Raw genomic sequence first — 26,671 nt, 5'->3', positions numbered from 1 at the left:
TGTTGATATTGGAATTGTTTATCCCATGTACTTAATAATCGCCCTCTAACACTTTCTGCTATTTTGCTATGGGTGCAGTTTTCAAAAGCAACATAAACCATATGTCTGCATTACACAAAACTGAAGCATGCATTTATTAACCACTTTTTATTGTTATGGATGTGTTCACTTACTGTATTGACTATTGTATTGTGTTTACAGCACTACATTTATACTTTTGTTAACTGCTCTGGATTAAATACAGTGGGGCTCCAATCTCAACCTGCCACATTGTGTCTCTAATGAGCACCTGCTTTCTATGCTGAAACTGACAATTAGTTGTTACTAATGTTCCCCTTTTCAAAGTGTTCCATATAGTATCATCCTCTTGGTGAAAGGGGTGTGAACAATCAGTAGTCAATTCAGACTCGCCAGACTGACTTTTTGTGGATTACAAGTATTTGGTAAAACAGACTTTAGGAGATGTTATAGGTCTTTTATAAATCCACTAGCTTGCAGGAAAATTTGTTGTTTTACTTGTTCATCCAACTCAGACTGCTATGATGTCTTATTCTGCTACTGTAAAGTTTTCTGATGCAACATATTTGCCTCTAATTAAACCGGACCACTGAATAGGCCAGGCTTCTAAAGAGACTGCCTAATAAATTCAGACCTCATTCCAGACCTATAATAATAATAATAATAATAATAATAATAATAATAATTTTAATTCTATAGTGCCAACATATTCTCCAGCACTTTACATTATAGAGGGGACTTGTACAGACAATAGACATTACAGCATAGCAATAAACACATAGATCAAAACAGATACCAAGAGGAATGAGGACCCTGCTCGCAAGCTTACAATCTATAAGGAAAAAGGGGAGACATGAACGGTGGATGGCAACAATTGCTTTCATTGTTTGGACCAGCCATAGTGTAAGAATCGGGTGTTCCTGTTGCTGCATGAACCAGTTAACAGTCTAAATATGTAACAGTACAGACACAGAGGGCTATTAAATGCTTAAAGCATGTGGGAACATGATGCAAGGAACCTGGTTATGGTAAAAAATTTTGAATGAGCCACACAGCGATATTTAGGTTAATGTGTTGAGGCAATAGGCCAGTCTGAACAAATGCGTTTTAGGGCACGCTTAAAACTGTGGGAATTGGGGATTAATCGTATTAACCTGGGTAGTTCATTCCAAAGAATTAGGTGCAGCAAGTGAAAAGTCCTGTAGACGGGAATGGGAGGTTCTGGTTAATGAGGATTTTAACCTCAGGTCATTAGCAGAACGGAGGACCACGGGTAGGGTGGTAGGCTGAGACGAGGGAGGAGATGTAGGGTGGTGCTGAGCAATGGAGTGCTTTGTGGGTGAGGGTAATAAGTCTATAATAATTTCTGAATTCTGGAGTGGATGGGTAACAAGTGTAAGGACTGGCACAAGGTAGAGGCATCAGTATAACGATTGGTGAGGAATATGATCCTGGCTGCAGCATTCAGAACGAATTGGATAGGGGAGAGTTTGGTAAGAGGGAGACCAATTAGTAGAGCGTTACAATAGTCCAGACGAGAATGAGTAAGAGAAACAGTAAGAGTTTTTGCAGAGTCTAAAGTAAGAAAGGGTCGAATTCTATAAATGTTTTTGAGGTGCAGATAACAAGAGCGAGCCAGTGATCGGATGTGGGGGGTGAATGAACGCTCGGAATCAAGTATGACCCCAAGACAGCAGGCATGTTGCTGGGGAGTAATGGTGGAACCACACACTGAAATGGCAATGTCGGGCATAGGAAGGTTGGTAGAGGGAGGAAACACGAGGATTTCAGTTCTTGACAGGTTCAGTTTCAGATAGAGGGAGGACATGATGTTAGAGACAGCGGTAAGACAAATTGTGACCACCAGACCAATCTGCTAAATAAATTCAGACCCACTGACTGGGTTATATGAATGTATGAATGTTGTACAAATTCAGACCCAGATCCCTATGTCAGTTCTGATTTAAAACCAGACTGTTTAAAATATACAGACTAGACATAGTAAATGGATATGAACCATAGACCATAATAAATGCAGATCCCACCACAACCATAAAGCATGCTGAATCCCTAACCGACTACTAACACGGTACAAAGATATACATCTTTCCTGTAACCTACTACAGACACCAGATCCCTAAGACTGTGACAAAACTGCAAAATGCTTCTAACCTTTGAGGGAAAATTGGGCACTGCGTAGCCGCCTAAACTGCTCATTCTTATGTATTATGCTTTGCTTATATACCACCATCATGTTCCTCTGCGCTTACAGACATTATCACTAGCCCCATTGGGGCTCACAATCTAAGCCATTGGAGTCTGGGTGGAAACAAGAGTACCCCGAGGAAACCCACGCAAACAGGGGGAGAACATACAAATTCCTTGGAGATGATGTCCTTGGTGGGATATGAAACCAGGACCCCAGCGCTGCAATTACCAGTGCTAATTACCAAGCCATGAAGGCTATGCCTGAACATCTGGCTCTATGTTGCAATGGATAGCACATTGGACTTCTAGGGTCTTGTAGACATTCAAAGATTGTGGGTTCGAGTCCCACCAGAGTTGGTATTTTGCAAACCAGAGAAGCTTGAGGAGGACAATTTGCATATTCCAGGTGCCTTCTGGCAAAAGCGAAGAGTCTGGAATTTTTTTTTTCATATTCAAATAAGGGGGCTTTGGTGCACCCTTTGAGTGACCAAGGGCGCAGTTCACTGTTAAGCTGGAGTCACACATAGCGACTTGCCAGCGATCCCGACAACGATAGCAACGTGTCAGGATCGCTGGTAAGGCGCTATGTGATCGCTGGTGAGCTGTCACACAGACAGCTTAACCAGCGATCAGCACAGCGACGCCGAGCGCGCGTCATCGCTGTGTTCGTTACCAGCGCGCTGATGCAGGGAGCTGGTAACTAACGTACACATCGGGTATCCAAGGGACGTGCGTCCCTTAGATACCCGATGTGTACGTTAGTTACCAGCTCCCTGCATCAGCGCGCTGGTAACCAACGTACACATCGGGTATCTAAGGGACGCGCGTCCCTTGGATACCCGATGTGTACATTAGTTACCAGCTGATCGCTGGTCTCCCGCCTGTCACACGCAGCGATGTGTGCTGGCCAGCGGGAGATCAGCGACGAAAGATGTCCAGAGGTTTCTTGCAGCGATCAGCGATACCGGCAGGGGGGCTGATCGCTGTCACACACAGCGATCTCGCTGGTGAGATCGCTGTTGTGTCACAAAACTTGTGACTCAGCAGCGATCTCGCTAGTGACATCGCTATGTGTGACAGGGCCCTTAGGCCCGCTTAATTTGCATATTCCGCTCTTTGTTATCTAGATTGATCACACTCAAGCAAGCCTGCCTGAATTCAATCCGCTGCTCTGCATCTCCGCAGGAGCCCAGCCACACTCAGTGCCAGAGTGCACTCTCATTGACATGTCTACAATATAGTAATGAGCAGTGGACACAGACAGGAGCACGCATAGTCACCCTGCTGCGAGTATATTGCTAAATAAAGTATCGAAAAAGTTTCCCTAAAAGCAATCGCTAAAATGCTCGTCTTTTGATGTGAAATGTTTCCACCTGCTCCAAATATTTACTCTGCCTATTACTGTTACTATTGTGATATTACCAGGAAGCACCCTATATTGTGTGTATTTTTTTTTTATATAGCTAAGTTGTAACAATGTGCAAGTAAATGTAGAGCTAATGATATGCATTCTATGTATACTGAATTCAGACCTGAATGACTGGAGTTACATACAGACTAATATTTCCATATTTTTGCATGATATATTTTGAAATTGGTAAAGTTAGATAGCATGAAAACAAATAAGATTGCAAATGAGTTGCTTTTTCTGTCTGTTGTTAGTGTTTCTACTATGACAGCTTGTATTCTACATGGTGTACAGCTTCTTTCCTAGGAGATCAATCACCAGTATGCTCAATATGTACATTCCAGCTGAAGTGTTAGGCCCAGGTTCACATAGCGTTAATCAGCCCTATCAATGTATAGCGTTGACGGGCTGCGTTAACGCTATAGCATAACGCGATATGCGTTATGCTATACCGCTAGCGCTGATGATTCATCAGCACTAGCAGTGACATGCTTAATCCGCTAGTGCTGATGAATCATCAGCGCTAGCTGTGATGGAGCCTCAGACGCTGCAGCCCACGTCCGAGGCTCTGTCAGTGTTTAACAGCACATCGCAAATGCGTGCCGCTTTACGGCATACGTCGTGATGCGCCACACAATGGTGGTGTATGGCAGCGTTAACTGACTGCCATAGCGCAGTGGGAACCCGGCCTTAGGACATGTTCAGTGTTTGGTCAGTATTTTACATCAGTATTTATAAGCCAAATACTGTGGTGATAAATCCAGAAGTGGTGACGGGTTTCTATTTTCCTCTGACTGTTCCACTCCTGGTTTTGGACTTGCACATACTGATGGAAAATACAGACCAAATACTGAACGTGGCCTTAAAGTGGTATACCCATCTCCAAGATCCTATCCCAATTTATAGTTGGTGTAACAATAATATTAGCAAATGCCTCCATAAGAAATGTATTATAGTGCTTCTGATTAGCTATGTCACTTACCCCATGTGCAGGGCATTGCATTAGCTAAGATAGCCATGGTTACGGCCACTAACTGTCACTATGTGGGTGGCCGTAACCATGGATATCTAAGCTACTCAAATGCCCTGCACATGGGAGTAAGTAACATGGCTAATAGGAAGAACTATGGTACATTTCTAATAGGAGCTATTTGCTAATATTATTATTATTATTATTACACATACTACATATAAATACTCTATAGTATAGCAAGAGGATCCTGAAGAACTCTGTCATCTCTCTCCAGCTCATTGATTTCCAGACAGCAGCTAGCTGCTTATCTACCCTTCTCTCTCAGCTCCTGATGTGTTATTAGTCCTGCAGCCGCCTACCATTGGCAATTTTCAGAGTAGTTGTCCTATTCATTGCTCACTAATGCACTGTTATGTCTGTATAGAAATCTAGTGATTGTGACCGTGTAAATCAGAACAATCCCCAGACAGATTGCTAATGTGTCACAGAAGAAAGCTACAGATTCCGAACGGTCACTCAGGGAGTACCTGCGCCCCAAGCAACAAAGGCAGTGAAAGACTATAGATCTGGTGCTGCACAAGCCACAACTCCACAAGATCTGTTTAATAGTAACATTTTTTCTTTTGTCTTACTCTTTGACAAGCGATTGTAACAATTTTCTATTTTTTTAGGTTTGCATTCGTAGTCCACCCCAAGAAATCATTGAAATACAACACCACCAACAGAAGCAACAGCAAGCGCCCATTCCAGTGTCAAGCCAGAAAAAGCGAAAGCCTGTCAACGACGATCTAAGTCGACAACTGCTTTCTGAAGCAGCAGCCGTTTTAAACCAAAAAGAAGATGAATTTGATGCATTTGGAGTCACAGTTGCTGCAAAGCTGCGCAAAATGGATGACAAACAAAGACTATTGTCAGAAGTTCTCATAACTGATATTTTGTTCAAGGGGATGATGAAGAAACTCACGGAAGAATCTAGCATTTCGCTCTTTCAAATGCCACATTATGCGTGTCAGCCGCCAAGTTGCTCTAACTCTGTTGACTATAGTATTCAACATCAGGCAATGACTTCTCCTCGGCAAGATTACGTTTCCATTAATCATGAATATAGCTGTAGTCCTACAAGGATGAGGGCAAATCAGTCCTTTTGTATGTCTCCACTGCCCAACTCACATGGCATAGAACCCTCCCAGTACAAAGAAGAACATTTGTAACGCTGACATTCAACACTTTTTAGTGTTTTTATTGGGACACTACAATTAAAGCTGTTCCTTTGTTAGGATATAATTTAATTTGTTTTTATTATGAACTTGGCATTTTCTGTTTTATATTAAATTTTATAATTATTATGGCTTTTTATAGTTTCTTAACAAAAACAAAATGGAGTAAGTGGTAATAGAAAACAACTATAAACTTGTACTACCACAAATACTTTTGTAGTGATGACTCTGTACAAAAGGATCAGTTTAGTTGACACTAAGCAATGCATGTGTGCTTGTAGTGCAAGCAGAAACTCGATTGACTATTAGAACAGTAACTACTTTGTGTGGTGCAAATATAAGTAATCGAATTCAAAATTGCAGTGTCACTTGGGGTTTTTTGTCTAGTTTTTTGGAGATCTTCTTGGATTTTTTTCATTTGCACCGTTTTAAAACTTATTTTGTATTTACCTTATTTTTATGTAAATCTGTCATCAGGTTTTCCTACCCCATCTGAGAACAGCATAATGTAGGTGCAGAGAGCCTGATTCCAGCGATGTGTCACTTACTAGGCTGCTTGTTGTAGTATCTATAAAATCAAGGGTTTTATCAGCAGGAGATTCAGTTGAGGACTAGTTGTCACGTGCCATGTAGTCCACCTGCTGTGTTTAACCTGCCCCCAACACTCACAGCTTTCTGTGTACACAGTACATTGACAGAAAGTTGATAATCAGTGGTGTATGCCGGGTTAAACAGACCTCAGCATTCAGGAGAACAGGTAGATCTGCGGCCAAAAAAAAAGTGATTTTATCAAAACTGCACTTATCAGCTTAGCAAGTGATCCATCGCTGGAATCTGTTTCTTTTCCCCAACATCATGTTGATGTCAAATAACATCAAAAACCTGGTGACGGGCTTCGTTTAATGTTTGACACTTTAGGTAGAGTGTTTATTTTCTGCGTGTTTTTGACAGATTCACCAGTTACAACTTTTCAAAAAGTTTAAATTTGTTGCAAATGTACTCTATTCCCACCTCCCCCTTACCGGAGACATTTTATGTACACAAGTTATTTTACCATCTAGTGAAATGTTCAACTTTTTGCACTAAAAATTAGCAAAGTGGGTCAATGACAAAAATTCAGAAAAGCAAAATAATCTCGAATGAAGAATCGGACCCATAATGTATCATTTACTCCCCGCTATATTTCTGTATTCCCTTTGTAGGAATTTTACTCACTCAGTGGCTGTTAAGATAGGCACAGGAAGCGGTTTCATAAAAAAGTTCCGGTCAGGTTTATTAACTCCATAAACCTGCTTAAGCATAAGCAAAATAAAAGAGAAAACAAACAGAAAATAGCCAGTCCATATAGTACTGCAGGTGCACCCGCTCAGGTCAGTGTCTTAAGCAAACGCACTGGTGGCCTCCACACCTCCAGTCACAGACCCTGAATGAGACACTTGTTCTCCATTTTATCTGCCAAATCACGGCCCTCGAGTGAGGATATGTGAGCAGTCATTCCCACCCATCTCTTGGCTGCTCCTAATACCCGGCCCTGGAATGCCCTAATAACTCTCTCAGCACTATATGTACTGGAGCATCCTTTCCGAACTCACTTCACCGAAGCTACCAATACATATCTATGTCATATATCAGGTCCTTCAGGGGATGATGCATATCTCCCCTGATGCACCTGTCTGGCAGCTATCTTACACCTTATAGAAGTAAAGAAGTGCAGGACAATGATAAGAAAAAGATGTATTCATCAATCTAACTAATTGTAGTCCAAACTTTCCGTGCTGCTCAGGAACAATTTCAATCCTAGCAGGTAAATTGGATGCATTATTCTCCCAGTGAGGCCAACTTTGGCTGACTCCCCTTTTTCTGGTTTGTTTTTTTAAATCTTCATTGAAATGAAAGTTTTGGGCATGCTATTTTTTACTCAGAAATTGACCAAACAAATGTTGGCCTGTCATTTGATACACACATTAGTCAGCTAGTTCAGCCAACCTTGGTCTAATATGTACAGCCACCTATAGCCTCATTCGAACTTCGTTAAATTTTCATGTGAAAAAACTGTCCTACTTTCATCAGTGTTTCAGTTTTTACCATCAATGATTTTTAACGTAAAAAATATCAAAGCTTATATCCATTACAAAATTAAAGTGGTTTTCCCATGAACAAAGTTAGTTTTAATCAATAGATCTTTGAATAAGTTCCACAATTACATGTGTTTAAAAATATGTTCCTGTGCTGATAATCTTATAAATGTGCCCCTGCTTTGTACTGTGTAATGGCCGTGTCTGACCGCACAGGGACATGGTCTGATTGTACCAGAGGTCCTGGGCAGAAGAGGAGGCAAAAGAGTATACAGAAACTACAGCACAGGATTGTAAATGATTCTTTAACCCCTTTACCCCCAAAGCCTGCTTTCACCTTCCAGACCAGGCCAATTTTTTTTCAATTCTAGCCAGTGTCGTTTTATGAGATAACCCTACAATGCTTCAATTGATCATAGTGATTCTGAGCTTGTTTTCTCGTGACATATTGTACTTCACGAATTGTACTTCATGATAGTGGTCAAATTTGTTTGATAAGACATGCTTTTATTTGTGAAAATATTGGAAATTTGGCAAAATTTAGAACATTTTCAAACTTTTAATTTTTTATGCTCTTGAAGGGAATCTGTCACCGAATTTTCGGCCTATAAGATGTGGCCACCGCCATCAGGGGCTTATCTACAGCATTCTGTAATGAAAGAGAAGAAAAACAAGTTAGATTATACTCACCGGGGTCGGGTGTGGTGGGTGTCGTGGTCCGGGTCCTCCCATCTTCATGCGATGACGTCCCCCTTCTTCTGCCGTGGCTCCTGCGCAGGCGTACTTTCTCTGCCCTTTTGAGGGAAGAGTAAAGTACTGCAGTGCGCAGGCGCTCGGGAACGGTCAGAGAGGTCCGGCGCCTGTGCACTGCAGTACTTTACTCTGCCCTCAGCAGGGCAGAGAAAGTACGCCTGCACAGGAGCCACAGCAGAAGTAAGAAGGAGGACGTCATCTCTAGAAGATGGGAGGCGCCGGACCGCGACACCCATCGGACCGGATCCCCAGGTGAATATAATAGAACTCGTTTTCCTTATCTTTCAGGTTACATCGGGGGCTTATCTACAGCATTACAGAATGCTGTAGATAAGCCCCTGATGGCGGTGGCCGCAGCTTATAAGCCAAAAATGGGGTGACAGATTCCCTTTAAGTTAGAGAGTTATGGCACACAAAATAATTCATAAATAACATGTCTACTTTACATCAGCATAATTTTTGAAACCCAATTTTTTTTCTTTTTTTGTTAGTAAGTTTCACCGGTTAAAAGTTGACCAGCAGTTTCTTATTTCATACAGCAAAATTTATGTAACCATTTTTTTTTAGGGAAAACATCACAATTGGCCTATATGACAGAAAATACCCCAAATTACTACCATTCTAAAAACTTTAAGGTGCTCAAAACCACATTCAAAAAGTTTATTAACCCCTCAGGTGCTTCACAGGAATTAATGGAATGTGGAAGGAAAAAATTATCATTTTACTTTTTTTCACAAAAAAATTAATTTAGACCTAATTTTTATTGTTTTTATAAGGGTAACAGGAGAAAATGGACCCCAAAATTTGTTGTGCAATGTCTTTTGAGCACAACTATACCCTATATGTGGGGAAAAACTACTGTTTGGGCGCACAGCAGTGCTCAGACGGGAAGGAGCGTCATTTGACTTTTTGAATGCAGGTTTTGCTAGAAACATTAGCAGACACCATGTCGCATTTGGAGAGCCCTTGATGTGCCTAAAGACTGGAAATCCCCCATAAGTTACCCCATTTTTGAAACTAGAGCCCACAAGGAACTTATCTAGATGTGTGGTGAGCACCTTGGACCCCAGATGCTTCACAGATGTTTATGACAATAAGCTGTGAAAATTAAAAAAAAATCACATTTTTGCCCACAAAAATATTCTTTTAGCCCCATTTTTTATTTTCCCAATGGTAACATGAGAAAATGCACCATACAATTTCTTCTGAGTATGCCGATACCCAATAAGTGCAATAAGTGGAGGAAAACTACTTTTTGGGTGCATAGCAGGGCTCAGCGGGTGAAGTGATGTTATGCAAAGCCTATTTTGATGGAATGTTCTGTGGGTTTCATGTTGCGTTTGGAGAGCCCCTGATGTGCCTAAACAGTGTAAACCCCCCAAAAGTGACCCAATTTTGGAAACTACACCCCTCAATGAATTTATCTACAGGGTGGGCCATTCATATGGATACACCTAAATAAAATGGGACTGGTTGGTGATATCAACTTCCTGTTTGTGGCACATTAGCATAAGGGAGGGGAAAAACTTTTCAAGATGAGTGGTGACCATGGTGGCTATTTTCAAGTTGGCTAATTTGGATCCAACTTTATTTTTTTCAATGGCAATAGGGTCATGTGACACATCAAACTTATTAAGAATTTCACAAGAAAAACAATGGTGTGCTTGGTTTTATTGTAACTTTATTCTTTTATGAATTATTTACAAGTTTCTCTTTGTTTACAGCCATTGATATGTCGCAGAAGTTAACACGTGAGGAACGGATAGAAATTGTGTTGATGTCTGGTGAACGCAGTACCCGGGTCATTGCAGCAGATTTCAATGCAAGACAACCTACACAAGAAAACGGTCACCATTCCCATTATATTTAGTTATTAAGGTCGAAGGAAGACTTTAAGTCCATTTAGTTCAACCCATATCCTATCCTAACTTGCCCTAACATGTTGATCCAGAGGAAGGCAAAAAAACCTATGTGGCAAACAGTGAGCTTCACATTGGGGAAAAAAATTCCTTCCCGACTCCACATACGGCAATCAGACTAGCTCCCTGGATCAACGCAATATTAAGGAAACTAGTGTATATACTCTAATATATTTTTCAAGAAAGGCATCCAGTCCCTTCTTAAATTTTAGTAGGGAATCACTCATTACAACATCATATGGCAGAGAGTTCCATAGTCTCACTGCTCTTACAGTAAAGAATCCGCATCTGTGGGTATGCTTAAACCTTCTTTCCTCCAGACGTAGAGGATGCCCCCTTGTCCCCGTCACAGGTCTAAGAGTAAAAAGATCATTACAAAGGTCTTTGTACTGGCCCCGCATATATTTATACATTGTAATAAGATCACCCCTAAGCCTTCGATTTTCCAAACTAAACAACCCCAAGTGTAATAACCTGTCTTGGTATTGCAGACCCCCTAGTTCCCTAATAACCTTGATCGCTCTTCTCTGCACCCGCTCCAGTTCAGCTATGTCTTTCTTATACACCGGAGACCAGAACTGTACGCAGTATTCTAAGTGTGGTCACACTAGTGACTTATATAGAGGTAAAATTATGTTCTCCTCATGAGCATCTATGCTTCTTTTAATGCATCCCATTATTTTATTTGCCTTTGCAGCAGCTGCCTGACACTGGCCACTAAATGTGACTTTGTCATCCACCCATACAACCAGGTCATTTTCAGTGACCGTTTTGCCCAGTGTTTACAATTAAGCACATACTTATACATCTTGTTCCTTCTACCCAAGTGCATGACCTTACATTTATCCCCATTAAAGCTCATTTGCCATTTATCAGCCAAAGCTTCTAGTTTACATAAATCCTCCTGTAATATAAAATTGTCCTCCTCTACATAAATCCTCCTGTAATATAAAATTGTCCTCCTCTGTATTGATTACCCTGCAGAGTTTAGTGTCAGCAAATATTAAAATTCTACTCTCTATGCCCCCTACAAGGTCATTAATATGTTAAAAAGAAGCATGCCTAAAACTGACCCCTGTGGTACCCCACTGCCAACCGTGACCCAGTCCGAGTGTGCTCCATTAATAACCACTCTTTGTTTCCTATCCCTGAGGCAGCTCTTAACCCACTTGCACATATTTTCCCCTATCCCCAATGTTCTCATTTTATGTATCAACCTTTTGTGTGGCACCGTATCGAAAGCTTTTGAAAAGTCCATGTACACCACATCCACTGCATTCCCTTGGTCCAGTCCGGAACTTACCTCTTCATAAAAGCTTATCAGATTAGTCTGACAGGAACGGTCCCTTGTAAACCCATGTTGATATTGGGTCATAAGGTTATTCTTCTCCAGATACTCCAGTATAGTATCTCTTAGAAAACCCTCCAGGATTTTACCCACAGTTGAGGTTAAACTTGCTGGCCTATAATTTCTAAGTTCAGTTTTTGTCCCCTTTTTGAATATTGGCACCATTTAGGTGTATCTATATAAATTGCCCACCTAAAAAAGTTTGCCTCATCACTGAACATAATGTGCTGTGTAAACTGAGGGTCCTGTTCCAATTTTTGTTTTGCCCATTCTGCAAATTCAGCGTGCCGATCTTGGTCACCAATTATTCCCATTTTATTTAGGTGTACCCTTATAAATGGCCCACCCTGTAGATGTGTGGTGAGCACCTTAAACCAGAATTTTATGTTGATCTTTGAAAATGAAAAAAAAAAATGTTCAAACATAAATGTTGTTTTAGCTGCCTTTTTTATTTTCACAGGGATAGGAGGAGAAAAAGGACCCCATAATTTGTTGTGCAGTTTCTCCTGATTACACAGATACCCCATATGTGGACGAAAGCTACATTTGAGGGACAGTGCAAACCTCAAAGGAAGAAGCGCCATATTGGAGTTCAGATTTTGCTGGACTAGATTGAGGTAGCCATGTCACTTTGGCAGAACCCCTGAGGTGCCAGACCAGCAAAATGACCCCATTTTACAAATTACACCTCTCAATTAATTCATCTAGGGGTGCAGTGATCGTATTGATGACACAGGTGTGTCACAGAATTTTATACCATTGGGCAAAGAAGAAACAATAATTACATTTTTACCACCAAGATTTTGTAAGGCTACTTTCACACATCAGGTTTTCGGCGTCAGGCGCGATCCGGCGTCGTGCCGGAATGCCGGATCCGGCAAATGTTTTGTAAAACCTGATGTGCCGGATCCGGTTTTCTGCCGGATCCGTCTTGTTCTTGACAGACAAAACCGGATCCGTCTCATCCGGTTCATCCGTTTTTCTATCCGTTTTTTCGACGGATTACGCCGCATCCGGTTTTTAAAATTGACCCTTGTGGCCCCTCAAGGCAGAGTACACTGGCAGGATGACAGAGTGTGAAAGATTTGTGCCCTAACCAAACTTGTGTACCTTCTGGACCAACAGTATATACCTTTGCCAACCAAAGTTGGCTATCTTGTCATGGTCTACTATTTTTAGCTTTAGGCCACAGGTGTGTACCTGGTTGTGTTTTATGCAAAGTATTTCACCTTTTAACAAAAGTTGTGTACATTGTTAGGAAATCACCAACAATAAACACAACTTTTTAGGTGAAATACTTTGCTTCAAACACAACCAGGAACACAACTGTGGCAAAAAGCTAAAATTTACCCACAGTTATATACCTGGTTTTGAATACCTTTTTACCTTTGAAATACCCTGTATTTAACCTTTTTTTTAAACATAGTTCGCCGCAGAAAGAAAAGACAGACAACCATTGTGAAACGATAATTTAACTTTTATTTAAAATTTTTTTTTTTTTTTGTAAAATGTTTTTAAAGTGCAAAAAACTTTTTTAATAAAGGTTTTAAACCCAATGGGCATTTTTATTAAAAGACACACATTACAAATCTGTGTAGTGTGGGGTGGAAATACTGCTGGAGGGGCTGCGGGACACTTCGACACTGGGTGTGTGGAGAGAGGACTGGGATCGTGGTGGGGAAGGAACAGTTAGAGGTGAAGGTGTGGAAAAAGCTACAGAATGGGTGGACATGTTGGAGGCAGAAGAGGTGGTGGGCGGTGGAGTGGAGGGTTGGGCAGGGACTGTAGGAGCAGATGATGTTGATGGAAAGTTGTATGGGGAAGGAGTTTGGTACGGGGAAGGAGTTTGGTACGGGGAAGGAGTTTGGTACGGGGCAGGTTGCTGGAAGTGGGGAGATGTCTGGTACTGGGGAGGTTGCTGGTACTGGTGAGGTTGCTGGTATGTAATAGGAGGGGGAGGATGGAAAGTGGCTGGAGGGGGTGCAGATGTAATAGGAGGGGGAGGATGGAAAGTGGCTGGAGGGGGTGCAGATGTAATAGGAGGGGGAGGATGGAAAGTGGCTGGAGGGGGTGCAGGTGGAGGAACTACAGTGGTGGGAGGTGGAGGTTGGGAGGTAACCTGCTGTAGAGCACCGTGGCACGAATGCATTACATGCATCTGCTGGGTAGGAGATAGTGTTGCCATGCGCTCCACAACAGACCTGAAAAAGGTGTGGTTTGGCGAAGATCTTGCTTCTGAATGCATGGTTTGCAGAAGTGTCTTCACCTCCAGAATGCTGGAGTTGATCTGCTGAAAGCCTGCGGAGATTTGCTCTGACAAGACTTTTAGACAGTTCTGGAAAGATGCATTCAGATGCAAGAACTCTTGCGCATAACTCTTTTCCTGACCCCTCTGCCGCTGCCGCCCAGTACCCGCAGGTGTACTAGAGGTGGCAGGGGCAGAAGGGTGGGGTAAAGGGAAAGCGATCTCCTCACCAGCAGCTTCATGTAATGTAGGCGGCCTCGATGCTCCTGTGCTGGTGGATGGGACAGATGGGTCGAATGTGTGGGAAGGCTGGGAAGGTGCAGATGTACTGGGGAGGTCGAAGTGTCCCTCGGTGCCGGTCTCCTCAGGGATCGCCTCAGAAGGGTCCAATCGTGCAGGCTCCCGAGTGCTGCTCACCGTGCTGTGGAATAAAGAGAAAAAAAAACAATTAAAATACTGACATGGTATGGCCCTGGCTGAAAAAAAAAAGTTACATCTAACATTTTTTTCACATGTGGTGTGTAATATTTACCTTCTGGTGAGCATTGTTTTCCGGAGGAACGACAGGGCTTGTGCGTACTTGTACTTGCTCCTGCGTCCTCCAGATCCACTCGGGGCCCGCATCTCTTTATTGAACTCCTTCTTGAAACGATCCCTTACAGACCGCCACCGATTCACAATTCTGTTCCCTGAAACGAGAAAGGAGTGGTTAGTATACAACATCAGTGTTTCACAAACTCCAGTCCTCATGGTCCCCAGGGGTCATGTTTTCAGGATTTCCATAGTAAATAGAAATCCTGAACACATGATCCGTGGGGACCACGAGGACTGGAGTTCGGGAAACACTGGTTTACATCAAGCAACCGGTACTGTATATACTTACGCTCTTTAATCTGGGCCCGAACATCGAGGTCCTCCCAGCGGCTCACAAGGAGCGAACAGATTTCCTCCCAGAGTCGTCGGGTAGCGATAAGGTCAGCGTGGCGGCGGTCAGCCATATTCCAGAGCGGCTCCCTTTGTCTGACGAGATCGATGAGGTGGTCCACATCGAGTCCTCCATCCTCACCGTCAGAGTCGGGAGCACGCTGTGAAGGCTGTTAAAGAAAAAGACAAAAATAACATTAGCCTCCACAAAAGAAATTAAATAAAAAGTGCAAAAAAAAAAGCAAAAATATTTATACTTACACGCTGGTGACCGCCGCGTTGCTGTCGCCGACGACCCTGGGAGGCACTGCGAGGACCTCTTGGCCGAGCACCAGATTGGGAAGACTAGAGAAGAAAACAAAAAATGTTATGTCTTTGGATGTAGGCATTTGTTTGCTGTGTGTGGTCTGCAGAACATTGTTTTCTATGTGTTGTGTGTAGTGTGATGTTGTGTTTCTGCGTTTGATGCAAAAAACTTACCAATTGTGAGCCCACTCCAGGTGTCTGTCCACCCCTTCCTTCTTCTTCTGGGAGCTCCTCTTCATCTTGTGATTCCTGTTTTGAAATAAAAGGCAATGAATAGACATATATTACAGAGATGATGGATTTTGGAAATAAAAACTTACCGTCAAACGCTGACGATGCGAGGGAGGGCTCCCAGAAGAAGATGTGCTGTCCTGTTGATGGCCAGACTCCATGGCTGTGGGTATTGCTGCTGCTGTTGCTGCTGCCAGTGATGCCATTTCTGCTGCTGCTGCATTTCTTTGGCGGCTGTTGAATAAAGAGAAACAAAGGGCCAATGAATATCTTGATATTCCATGGCCCTAGTTTGGAGGAATGGGGGATTTGATAATTACCGTCTCTCATCTGCTGCTGGACTCCCCTCCTCAGCATGTTCCATTTGCTGCTCCATTTGGGGTGGTGCTGCTGCTGCAGATGTCTGCTGCCTTCTCCTGCTCCTGGTTCTTGGCTTGGGTGGCATGTTGGGTGTGGCTGAGGGTCCCATTGTCTTGCTTTTATATATCTCCTGTGGGCAGAGCTACTGAGCATGCTCAGACCAAAAAACCGGATCCGGCTTTCGCCGGATCCGGCGCATTGCGGCGCTCATAGGCTTTCATTGTGTGAAAAAGCCGGACGCGCTGGATCCGGCGTGTCCGGCTTTTTCGCCGGAGACAAAAAACGTTACAGTAGCCGTTTTTTCCAGACGCCGGATCGCAACACATTGCCGGATCCGGCGAAAACCGGATGAAACGCATGGCCATCCGGCGCGATCCGGCGCAAATGCAAGTCAATGGGGGGGGAAACCGGATCCGGCATTGCATTTCGCCGGATCCGGTTTCTGTCAAAAGCGCCGGATCGCGCCTGACGGCGAAAACCTGATGTGTGAAAGAGGCCTTAGCCCCAGATTTTACATTTTCATACTGTTAAATGGGTAAAAATTTCTGCTGAATGTAGAAATAGCCAATATGGGGCTGTACAGTACTGCTTAGCCACACATCATTTTCTCCTGTTATCCTTGTGAAAGTAAAAAAAAATTGGGTCTAAAGGAAACTTTGTGAAAAAAAGTTAAATATTCATATTTTTCCTTCCACATTCCATTAATTCCTATGAAGCATCTGAAGGGTTAATAAACTTCCTGAGTGTGGTTTTGGACACCTTGTGGGGTGCAGTTTTTAGAATGGTGTCACCTTTGGGTATTTTCATATAGGCCCCTGAAAGTCACTTCAAGTGTGAAGTGGTCACTAGAAAAAAGATGGCTTTGTATATTTTGTTGTAAAAATGAGTTATCGCTGGTCAACTTTTAACCCTTTAACTTCCTAACAAAAAAAACTTTCAAAAATTGTGCTGATGTAAAGTAGATGTGGGAAATATTATATATAAACTATTTTGTGTGACATAACTCTGATATAAGGGTGTAAAAATGAAAATTGCTACATTTTCACCAAATTTCCATTTATTTTTTTTTTCAAAATATTTAGTTTTGGGAGTTCTCTGTGGTTGATACCTTTTAATGGCTAACTGAAAAGATGGTGGTAAATTGCAAGCTGTCGAGACTACTCAAGTCTCCTCATCAGGCATAGAATAATATAAAATCAAATCTGATGAATCACATATTGATACAGTGCTTCTTGCAAGGTAAGGGCAAAATCTCTGAGAGACTCATCAAGCTGCTGTTTTCTGCCAAAGAATCAGACTCTAAAGGGAGACTTCTTCACGAAAAACCACAGAAGAAGAAACCTGAAGAAGTTATATATTTCGAAATGCATTGAAATCAACCACCACCTTACTGTACCTAACTTGGATATATGTCTCCATTCTGTTGGCAGCGCGGAATATTGTTCACAATCCTTTTACAGTCTGGTTGCTTGCTAACCCGTGGATCTACTGCGGCTGATTTTCTATATTATGAGCCTTTAACAGATTGAACATGTAAGTTTAATTTGAGTGCTAAACTAACTATTTCTCTGATAAGATCCTATTTGTGCTGATCCTTCCTACAGTTTCTTGATTTTCTTCTAAAGAATGGCATTTTTAATTTCTGGGACTGTTCTAGTATCCAAGGTGGCACTTAGCGTCTCAAAGATTTGTTCCAACAGATCTTTTCTCAATATGGGGCCAGGACTTCACCTCCCGTAGAGCTGCTCCACTCAATTGCCCAATTAATATTTCAACCTTCTGCCCTGTGTGCACTAGATAAAGTCTAAACATAGCCTTCACCTTTTTTTCTGAAGTCTGTTAGTTCATGGGCATCCCCTTTATAGCTTGGAAGCCATGGCGCTAGAAAATAAAACAACATAGTTAGAGGCATTGCGTGGGCAATGCTGGAAGCTCTATTATTGCTGGGTAGGGCACACTCTTTATCCTCAGACATGTTGTATAGTTTATTATACAGGTGTTGGTAAAGTTTGCTTACCCTCTTCCAGGGGGTGCTGTCCCTTTAATTGCAGCTGTGATCTGATTTTCTTTTGCTGCCAGAATCGCTGATGCTGCATTGCAATCGTATAGCTGTGGATAATGGTGATCCTTGCTTTGCACAGTTCTGTTTTCCAAGAGGCTGTCTAGGAAGCCGGATTTCCTCTTCTTTGGTGTGCTGGCCTGCAATTGGCTGAGGCATGATGACGAAGGCGGGGCTTGCTTCTGGTGCTTTGCTTGTCCTTCTTGCTGTCGGTCATTAACACATTTACAGTTCAATAATCAAGCTCCGCAGTCACAATGGGCTGGGGCTCCTTGTGCCCCTTTAGTAGGATCCTGTTCGTGGATGCCAGAAATGGTAATGCCGAGATACACTACTATGCCGTAGGTCGCACACCATGTGGTGTGTGCATGGTATCACTTCTCTATGGCAGGAACAAAATAAAAGAAAACAAAGTTTGTGACATCATGGTGCACTTAACCTGTGTTTTCTGGTAGTGTGAGGTAATGTGGTGCACTCCAAATAGTCCAGAAAACAGGGAGGGCAGATAGGTTATTTACAAACTTTATTTGTTGCAGGAATACAGAGGTACATTCAGATAAAAGATGGCTTAACAGAGATTCAATTCCAATGCAGCAATCACAGTAACTTTCTGGTATAGTCATGCAGATATAACGGTAGTGCAGTTATCCCTGAGCCTGAACTTCCGCTTATATCCACAGTCCTTATCTCACAGCTTTAAGAAGCTGAGGTTGCGGTTTCTCTTTCACAGGAGTTCTGCTCATTTCCTACCTGTTCCTTCAGCTTTTCTGAGGAACACTCTGGTGCACAACTGCACACAAAATGTCTCCTCTAACCGTTCTAAACCAGGACCTGGTCATGTGGTCTAACAATGTGACCTTATGGCCATACATGGATGCAGGGCTGCTTAGTTAACTCTTTACAACCTTCTGGTAGCATAAGTCCATCATTCTATGCATATATAAACCACTTCTACATAATAGAATCCTAAGGTACATTATCTGCAAAGGGAAATTGAACCTTGTGCAAACCTAATGAGATGCTGCATCTTAAAAGTACATACACAAAAACTTTGGGGCATTACCTAAGTACATTACACTACACACATAATTACACACACACATTTAGTATAGTCTAGTACCAGTTTCCTATAAAAAAAAAAATAGGGCAAATGTATTCACTCAAACATCCCATAGGTGACAACATAACTAAAAGTTGCTCTCTGACCAAATCTAGGCAGGAGATGATGTGATGTCACTGGTAAAGCCATCCTGGCTGCATAGGGATGATGTTCCTGCCAGATTTTTACAGCCCATTTGACTTGTGGCCAAAGCAGTCAGTCCCCTACAAAACCATTTCTAGCCCTGCCTGCAAGAAAATAAATGTCTCTGATGAAGCCGAGAGCAGAGTTCTCATAGACCTGAACAGAAGCTGTCAGAGATATGTTGGGATTCTTGTAGCATCGCTCATGAGAAAAGCAGCAGAGTAACCCCATACTGAACCCCAATCTGAAGCAACTTGTTACACACTGCTAGCAGTCAGAGCAGAGTCGGAGGAGAGGTGGTGGTTCTTCGCAGGCTGAGCTTATGCTAATATATAAATCAAAAAAGTGTCACCCAGTGAGGTATTATCCTTCAAAAAACTGGGTGAACTCTAAATAGTGGAGAGTGGTCATGTGAAGTTTTGATCCACCATAACTTGTTTTTTGTGAAAAGCATGTTTTTGTATTGCTGTATGAATTCTTTATTAGAGATCATGGTTTCATTAAAAACACTTAGACGTTCCACGTTTTAAAAATGTGTGACACGTTAGTTTGCCAGAATGTTTCTCTGGCTTTCATATCCACAATAACATCAGGGACCGTCTGTCATAAACAGAGAGAGATTATGTTAAATCAGTACCGGAATTATATGGTCCTAAACCAATGGAGTGTCATGATACTTACATATAAATCAAAAAAGTGTCACCTAGTGAGGCATTATCCTCCAAAAAACTGTATGAACTCAGTGACAACATAGAATTGTATAATATAATCTTTTATTGAATCACCTAGAATGTAACAAAATAGGGTTTTTCAATCAATAAAAATGGTTACTTCTAATGTGAGAGACATAATGACCAATAGTCCAGCATGCATGAATAAACATTTTATATATAGCATAAAAAAAAGCTTTTGCTAAGTAATGGAGTGAGAAGTGGGCAGGAACAGCCGCTGCTCCTGCCAGTGCTGTGCCTAGGATTTCTCAGGCACTTGGGGCAAGAATTAAGTTTGGCGCTCCCACACCCCAAGCACATATGCGATTTGCACACATAGTCACGTGCTGACAAGCTGCTCTCCCTAATGCTCTCAATGTTCACTGAAAAACTGAGAGAAGCAGGAAGGGAAGCTCGTTGTAATGTGACCGTAAGGCCGGGGTCACACATTCGAGAAACTCACACAAGTCTCGCTGTGAAGGGTTAATACTAAAATCAGACCTGAAGTTTCACTTCTCCATTTTTCCTGAGGGTTTCGTTTCTCCGTTTCTGTTGCTGTAAGATAAATTTTCTAATTAGGTAAAAGTTCAAACTGTCATGAAACCAGACTGTTCCCATCAGGTGCAAGATAAGGGAGGCGGGGTGTAAAACTCTGAAGAATATGCCATTATACTACTTTCTATTTGGATACGGACATATATGTAGTTTCCGGTTTTCTTGCAATATTATTGGCTTATAAAGTTAAATGATGTTATTGGTAGTTGAGAACTTTGCATAATTAAGCAAAAGATTATAAAAGAAGTGACTAAAATAAAGGGGCTTAGTGATCTGTCTCGATCCTCCCGTACAGAGACCCCCGTCTCCGTGTGGTCATTTGAGTTGCTAGCAACACTGTGGATTAATTTGGAAATCACTGGCTCAACTGTGAAGGGTTAATTTAGCCCTCCCTCAATAGCTACCTTGACAGCTGGCCGCCCAACGTGGGGCCCCCGAATAGGGACGCCTCTGTCCCCTGATGACAGCAAGACAAAGGACCCTCGGAGTGTACACAGGTACTGGAAAATTGGGACTGATCATCCCCCACGACAACCACGGTAAGTTGGCAGTTATACTGTTCAGACTGACCGTTAGTGTGGTTTTCCTGTGCTTGTTGCTGCAAAGAGGATCTGAGGTTTGTCCCCGTGGTGGGGTGATTCATGGGTGGAATCATATAGAGGTGCAGTCCCGTTGGGGGCCCAGTGCTCGAACCGTACCTCATAAGGGACGGACACCCCAGATTGACCAGTGATTGTGACTCTCTTTATAGTCAAAATATCCTGAAGTCCTGATCATTGTTAGTAATCAGGCGTGGTGAAGTGATCGAAGACTGGGTAGGATACGTAACTCAGGTATATATAGAAAGATATATATAATGAGAGGTGTCCAGAGGGATAGTCTGAGATGCCCTCCTCCTTTCACTGAGTACCGTGAATTTTGGGCAATCCCAGATGGGGATTATTGACCCAGTGGAACAGAGACTGAAACGGCCGCCAGTACTGTGCACAACTGAAGTAGGATATTTAGCTCTAAATGAGAGAATCCGTGGAAGGAAAAGAAGAATTTTGTGGCTTGGCACGTGAATTGTGTGACGAAGGTGTTAGGAAGAACAGAGAAAGTGAATTCTGATTGTTTCTGTTACTGCTATGTTGAAGAAGGAAAAATTGTCTATTATTATGGAAAGGACTGGATGTATTGTGGTTCAAGAAAGTGACTGTGGTGTCAGAAAGTGATTAAAGAAGGAACTGAGATCGAGACTAATGTGTCAGGCAGGCAAATAGTTAAAAGTGATGATTTGAAAAAAGAGGTCTCCCTGCTAGATAATGATTGTACAAGTAGACCGGGAGAAGCAGCCCCCCGCCCCCACCTTTCCTTTGTTAAACTCTGACGGTACCTTTTATCATCCACCGCTAGCCTCAGTCCCTGTTATGCCTAATATTGCTAGTGGTTATGAGAATCTACCCACTTCCATTTACCAGATACAGAGAAGAAAAAAAAAAGTTTTCAGAAGACTTTAACCCGCTCTGTTCAGCAGAGAGAGAGAAAAAGAAAAAAAAAAAAACAAGCTAGCAGCCGTAGCTGTTCCAGCCCCCTCCCATCGTCCCCACTGCAGCTGTGAACACACAGCTCCCCCTCAAACTCCAGCTCCCGTGCTCCAATATCTCTTCCAATCCTATGACTGGGAACCCTGCTAATTCTCGTTAGCAATTCTGGCGCTGTGCCCGATTCGGACACTTTCAGAGAGATTGTCATTCCCCTGCTATTTTAATCGGAGTAGATGGCAGACTCAATATACTTTTATAAACTCCATCCCTGTGGGACCCTTCCCCGAGGTTACTATTCAGTTTGTAATCTCCCACATATCCTGTAAATTTACTAGGGGCAGATTTATTATCACAGTTCCGCTCCAGAATACAATTCCAAGATGATGGTCAGATGGTTCTTATGTTATATAATCCCTATGTAGATGAAGACAGTGAGGAAATCTGTATTTTGCATGCCTTTCCCACAGATGCCACAAGGGGCCCAAAACAGTCCCAACCAGTTTGCAAAAAGAATGTGAGCAAGTGTCTTTTGCCATAGTTAGCCTCCTCAAGTATCTGGCAGCACTGATGTCGGGTTTCGGCCTCGAGACTTCAATTCTGCCTTGGTCAAGTGATATTCTTGGGTCACTGTCTCCTTCAGGGTGCCAGACACCTCGCAGAAGAAAGAAAAATAGCTGCCAGTTCCCTTCCTTTCCCAAAAGATGAAACTGAACTCCAGCGTTTTCTTGGACTATGCACTTATTGTTGTCAGTGGATACCGGATGCATCCCGCATAATGCAACCCCTTTACAATGCCTTGAAAGACGGTATAATGAACTACAAGGAAAGATGGCAGTGATGAGGATTACCTCCAACATGATTGTTCCCAATTTCTGACTGAAGAAACAGCTACTCCACCAAATGTCAGTGAGAATCCACTCCCAAATCCCGATCTGGTGTTATACACGGATGGTTCAAGATATGCTGATGAGTTTGGTAGATTCCACACGGGATACGCTGTTACCACAGAGGACACTAGTGCACGCAGCTGCACTCCCGCCCTCACAGTCAGCACAAAGAGCAGAACTCCAGTCTCTGTCTACTGCATGTACTTTGGCAAAGAACAGACGGGCTAATATATACACGGACTCACGGTATGCATTTGGTATTGCTCACGATTTTGGGGCTCTATGGGCCAATCGAGGGTTTATTACTACTGCCGGAACCCCAGTGAAAAATGCTGAAGCTGTTAAAACCCTCATGGACTCGATCAAATTACCTACTCAGGTGGCCATTATCAATGTTAAGGTGCACGGTCCTAGAACCAGACCACAGACTGTTGGCAACACATTTGCGGATATGCAAGCAAAAGCCGCCGCTCTTTTACCCGATGAACCAACCATACCAACTATGGTGACCACACGCTCTCAGCGTAAACAGTTTCAAGAAGCATTGACCCTACAAGAACCTGATGATCTACGTCAGACTGAAGTTTTCTGTCGGACCCCGCGAGACCACTTAATGACAATGCAGAGATTGTCTCCAAAGGAAGAGGTGAAGCAATGGAAGACTATGGGGCACGTATGGATAATGGTCTCTGGAAAAAGGACCGACTTGTGTGTCTCCCTAAGCGGATGTACCCTGCTATGGGCACATGGGCCTACTCATCGAGGAAACAATCAGGCCCTCGCACTGGTGCAACAATTCTACTGGGCCCCGGTTCTCCAGTTGGCCGGAAGAATTCCCTGTTACCAACATGACTGTGAATACCACAGCGAAGAAACTGGTGATGGAAGTCATATGCAGATATGGGGTTCCAGAAGTTGTTGAAAGTGATCAAGGTCCGGCCTTTTCTTCTCATGTGTACCAAGAAGTTCTGACAATGCTTGGATCCACTGTAGCCCTCCATACTCCGTACCACCCACAATCCAGTGGGAAAGTTGAGAGGCTGAACGGCACACTGAAGGGACAATTGACCAAAATGATGCAGGAGACTACGGCTTCATGCCCAGAGCTCCTACCCATTGTACTATACCATATTCGTACAACCCAACACCTATGTTCTAGTTTTCTTTTCTTTTCCAGATTCAGCAGAAACCGACACCTGTCATAACCTGAAGCCTGGTGATTTGGTAGTTGTGAAGAGGCATGTCAGGAAGCACGGACTAGAACCCTTGTATGACGGTCCCTATCAAGTCCTCCTCATCACCCAACAAGCCAATAGCAAATGAAGGGGGCATAATGTTTTGGTTTCCCGCATTTTCCATATTATTATTGGTAGAAGTTACAAGTTAGGCTAAGTGCACACGTACCGGAACTCTCGCGGTAATTACCGCGAGAATTCCGGAATTCCAGTCCGCGGGAAAATCGCATTTTAAATTCCCGCGATTTTCCCGCGGAAAAACTAGCATTTTGCAAGCGTAATTGGCTTGCAAAATGCTAACGTTCTCCAAGCGATCTGAAGCATCGCTTGGAGAACTGATTGACAGATTGGTCACACTCGTCAAACATAGTGTTTGACGAGTGTGACCAACTTTTTACTACTGAGGCCGCCTATGCAGCATCAGTAGTAAACGATAAAATGTAAAAAAAAAAAAAAAAAATACTGTTATTCTCACCCTCCGACGTCCCGCGCAGCCGTTCCCAGTAGTCCTTTGCGAAAATGCCCGCGATGACGTCAGTTCTCGCGGGATCGCGACGTCTCGCGGTAATTCGCGATGACGTCGCGCGAATGACCGCGAGACGGGACGCGAGCATTTTCGCAAAGGACTACTGGGAACGAGAGCGTGGAGAGAGGCGGGAAGGCTGCGCGGGACGTCGGAGGGTGAGAATAACAATATTTTTTATTTTAAGTTCTATTTTTTACAGGGATATGGTACCCAAAGCCCGGAGGACAGTCTCCTCTCCTCCGGACCGTGGGTACCATCCGCAATTGTTCTGCTTACTTTCCGCATGGTGTGCACAGCCACATGCGGAAAGTAAGCCGAACAATGCATTCCTATGGGTGCGGGATCGCCGCGATTCCGCAAATTAATGAGCATGCTGCGGTTTTTACCGCGAAGCGATTCCGCCGCGGTAAAAACCGCAGCATTAGCACAGCATTGCGGAATCCAATAGGAATGCATGGGATGCTTATTTTTCGCGTTTTCGCGGCAAAATCGCGTGGTTAAAACCGCCGCGGAAACGCGAAAAAAACGCCACGTGTGAACTCAGCCTAAAAGTTAGAAGATATTCAAAGACTCAGAGATCAATACGATAAAGACAATGATCGTAATAAGGACAGTTGGTGATCAGACACCTTCTCCTTTCTCAATCCAGCCAATTGGTTTAGGGGAATTGGGGGCTGGATAGCTGGGATCTTACAAAGCTTGTTACACATTGCTGTCTGTATCCTTGTTGTATATGTGATACTAAAACTTGTTCTTTGGTGTATTTCTGTATGTATTAGGAAATTCTAAGCTAATGATGACACCAAAGGCATCGTTGCCCCTGCTCTTCTCTGCACCGATCTCAGAAGGTTACTTGATGAAGATGTTGAAGCCAAGCACATGACTACCTGCAAAAGATCTCCACCACAGTCATCAAAAATTGTTATTCGTGAATTGCAGTGTGCAGGGGGGACGGGTGCGCCACGACAGCCATGACTGGTAACACGGCATCAGTCATGTGAAGACCAGTACCTCTCAAGCTGTTAGCTTGGGATAGCACCTCTGATGCTGCATATGTGTTAACAAAATGTATCTAGGGGGGAATGTGAAGGGTTAATACTAAAATCAGAGCTGAAGTTTCACTTCTCCATTTTTCCTGAGGGTATCGTTTCTCCGTTTTTGTTGGTGTAAGATAAATTTTGTAATTAGGTAAAAGTTCAAACTGTCATGAAACCAGACTGTTCCCATCAGGTGCAAGATAAGGGAGGCGGGGTGTAAAACTCTGAAGAATATGCCATTATACTACTTTCTATTTGGATACGGACATATATGTAGTTTCCGGTTTTCTTGCAATATTATTGGCTTATAAAGTGAAATGATATTGGTAGTTGAGAACTTTGCATAATTAAGCAAAAGATTATAAAATAAGTGACTAAAATAAAGGGGCTTAGTGATCTGTCTCGATCCTCCCGTACAGAGACCCCCGTCTCCGTGTGGTCATTTGAGTTGCTAGCAACACTGTGTGAATTAATTTGGAAATCACTGGCTCAACCGTGAAGGGTTAATTTAGCCCTCCCTCAATAGCTACCCCGACATCGCGTCTCAATACCCAGCTCTGAGGCCGTCACTCGGGATCGGAGTGTGCGGCTGGATGTATTTCTATGCAGCTGAGCGCTCCGGTCTAAGTGCTGGTGGAAGTGCCGGGTATTGAGACGTGAGACACATGCGGGTTTCTCACAAGTGTGACCCCAGCCTAAAATAGAAAATCGCATATGAATGAAATGGCCATGTGATGACTGCTGGAACCTGCAAGCAGAGCTTAATCCCGACAGTGAGGATATTACACACTGTTAGGATTGGCTACAGGGCTTCATTTTATAATTAAAGGCAGGGCTGTGGAGTCGGTAAGCCAAACCTGCGACTCCGACTCTGACTCCTCAATTTCCCTTACACCGACTCCGACTCC

General features: G+C 43.1%; 1 protein-coding gene across 4 annotated transcripts in view; it reads left to right on the top strand.

Annotated features, from left to right (window-relative positions):
* The window catches only part of LOC141072935 (uncharacterized), a 97,606-nt gene extending 91,653 nt beyond the window's left edge, over positions 1 to 5,953 (top strand). For all 4 annotated transcript variants that reach the window (XM_073560212.1, XM_073560211.1, XM_073560209.1 and 1 more), the window contains one exon: positions 5,279 to 5,953. In XM_073560212.1, the coding sequence (XP_073416313.1) occupies positions 5,279 to 5,818 (540 nt within the window). In that variant the 3' untranslated portion in view covers positions 5,819 to 5,953. The remainder of the gene's footprint in view (positions 1 to 5,278) is intronic.
* Positions 5,954 to 26,671: the final 20,718 nt, after the last annotated feature.

Source organism: Dendrobates tinctorius, unplaced genomic scaffold (assembly GCF_039654945.1).
Source record: "Dendrobates tinctorius isolate UK_male_01 unplaced genomic scaffold, ASM3965494v1 ptg000293l, whole genome shotgun sequence".
Taxonomy (NCBI): domain Eukaryota; kingdom Metazoa; phylum Chordata; class Amphibia; order Anura; family Dendrobatidae; genus Dendrobates; species Dendrobates tinctorius.
Note: the sequence above shows the minus strand (reverse complement) of the source record. Positions and strands in the feature narration are given on the sequence as shown.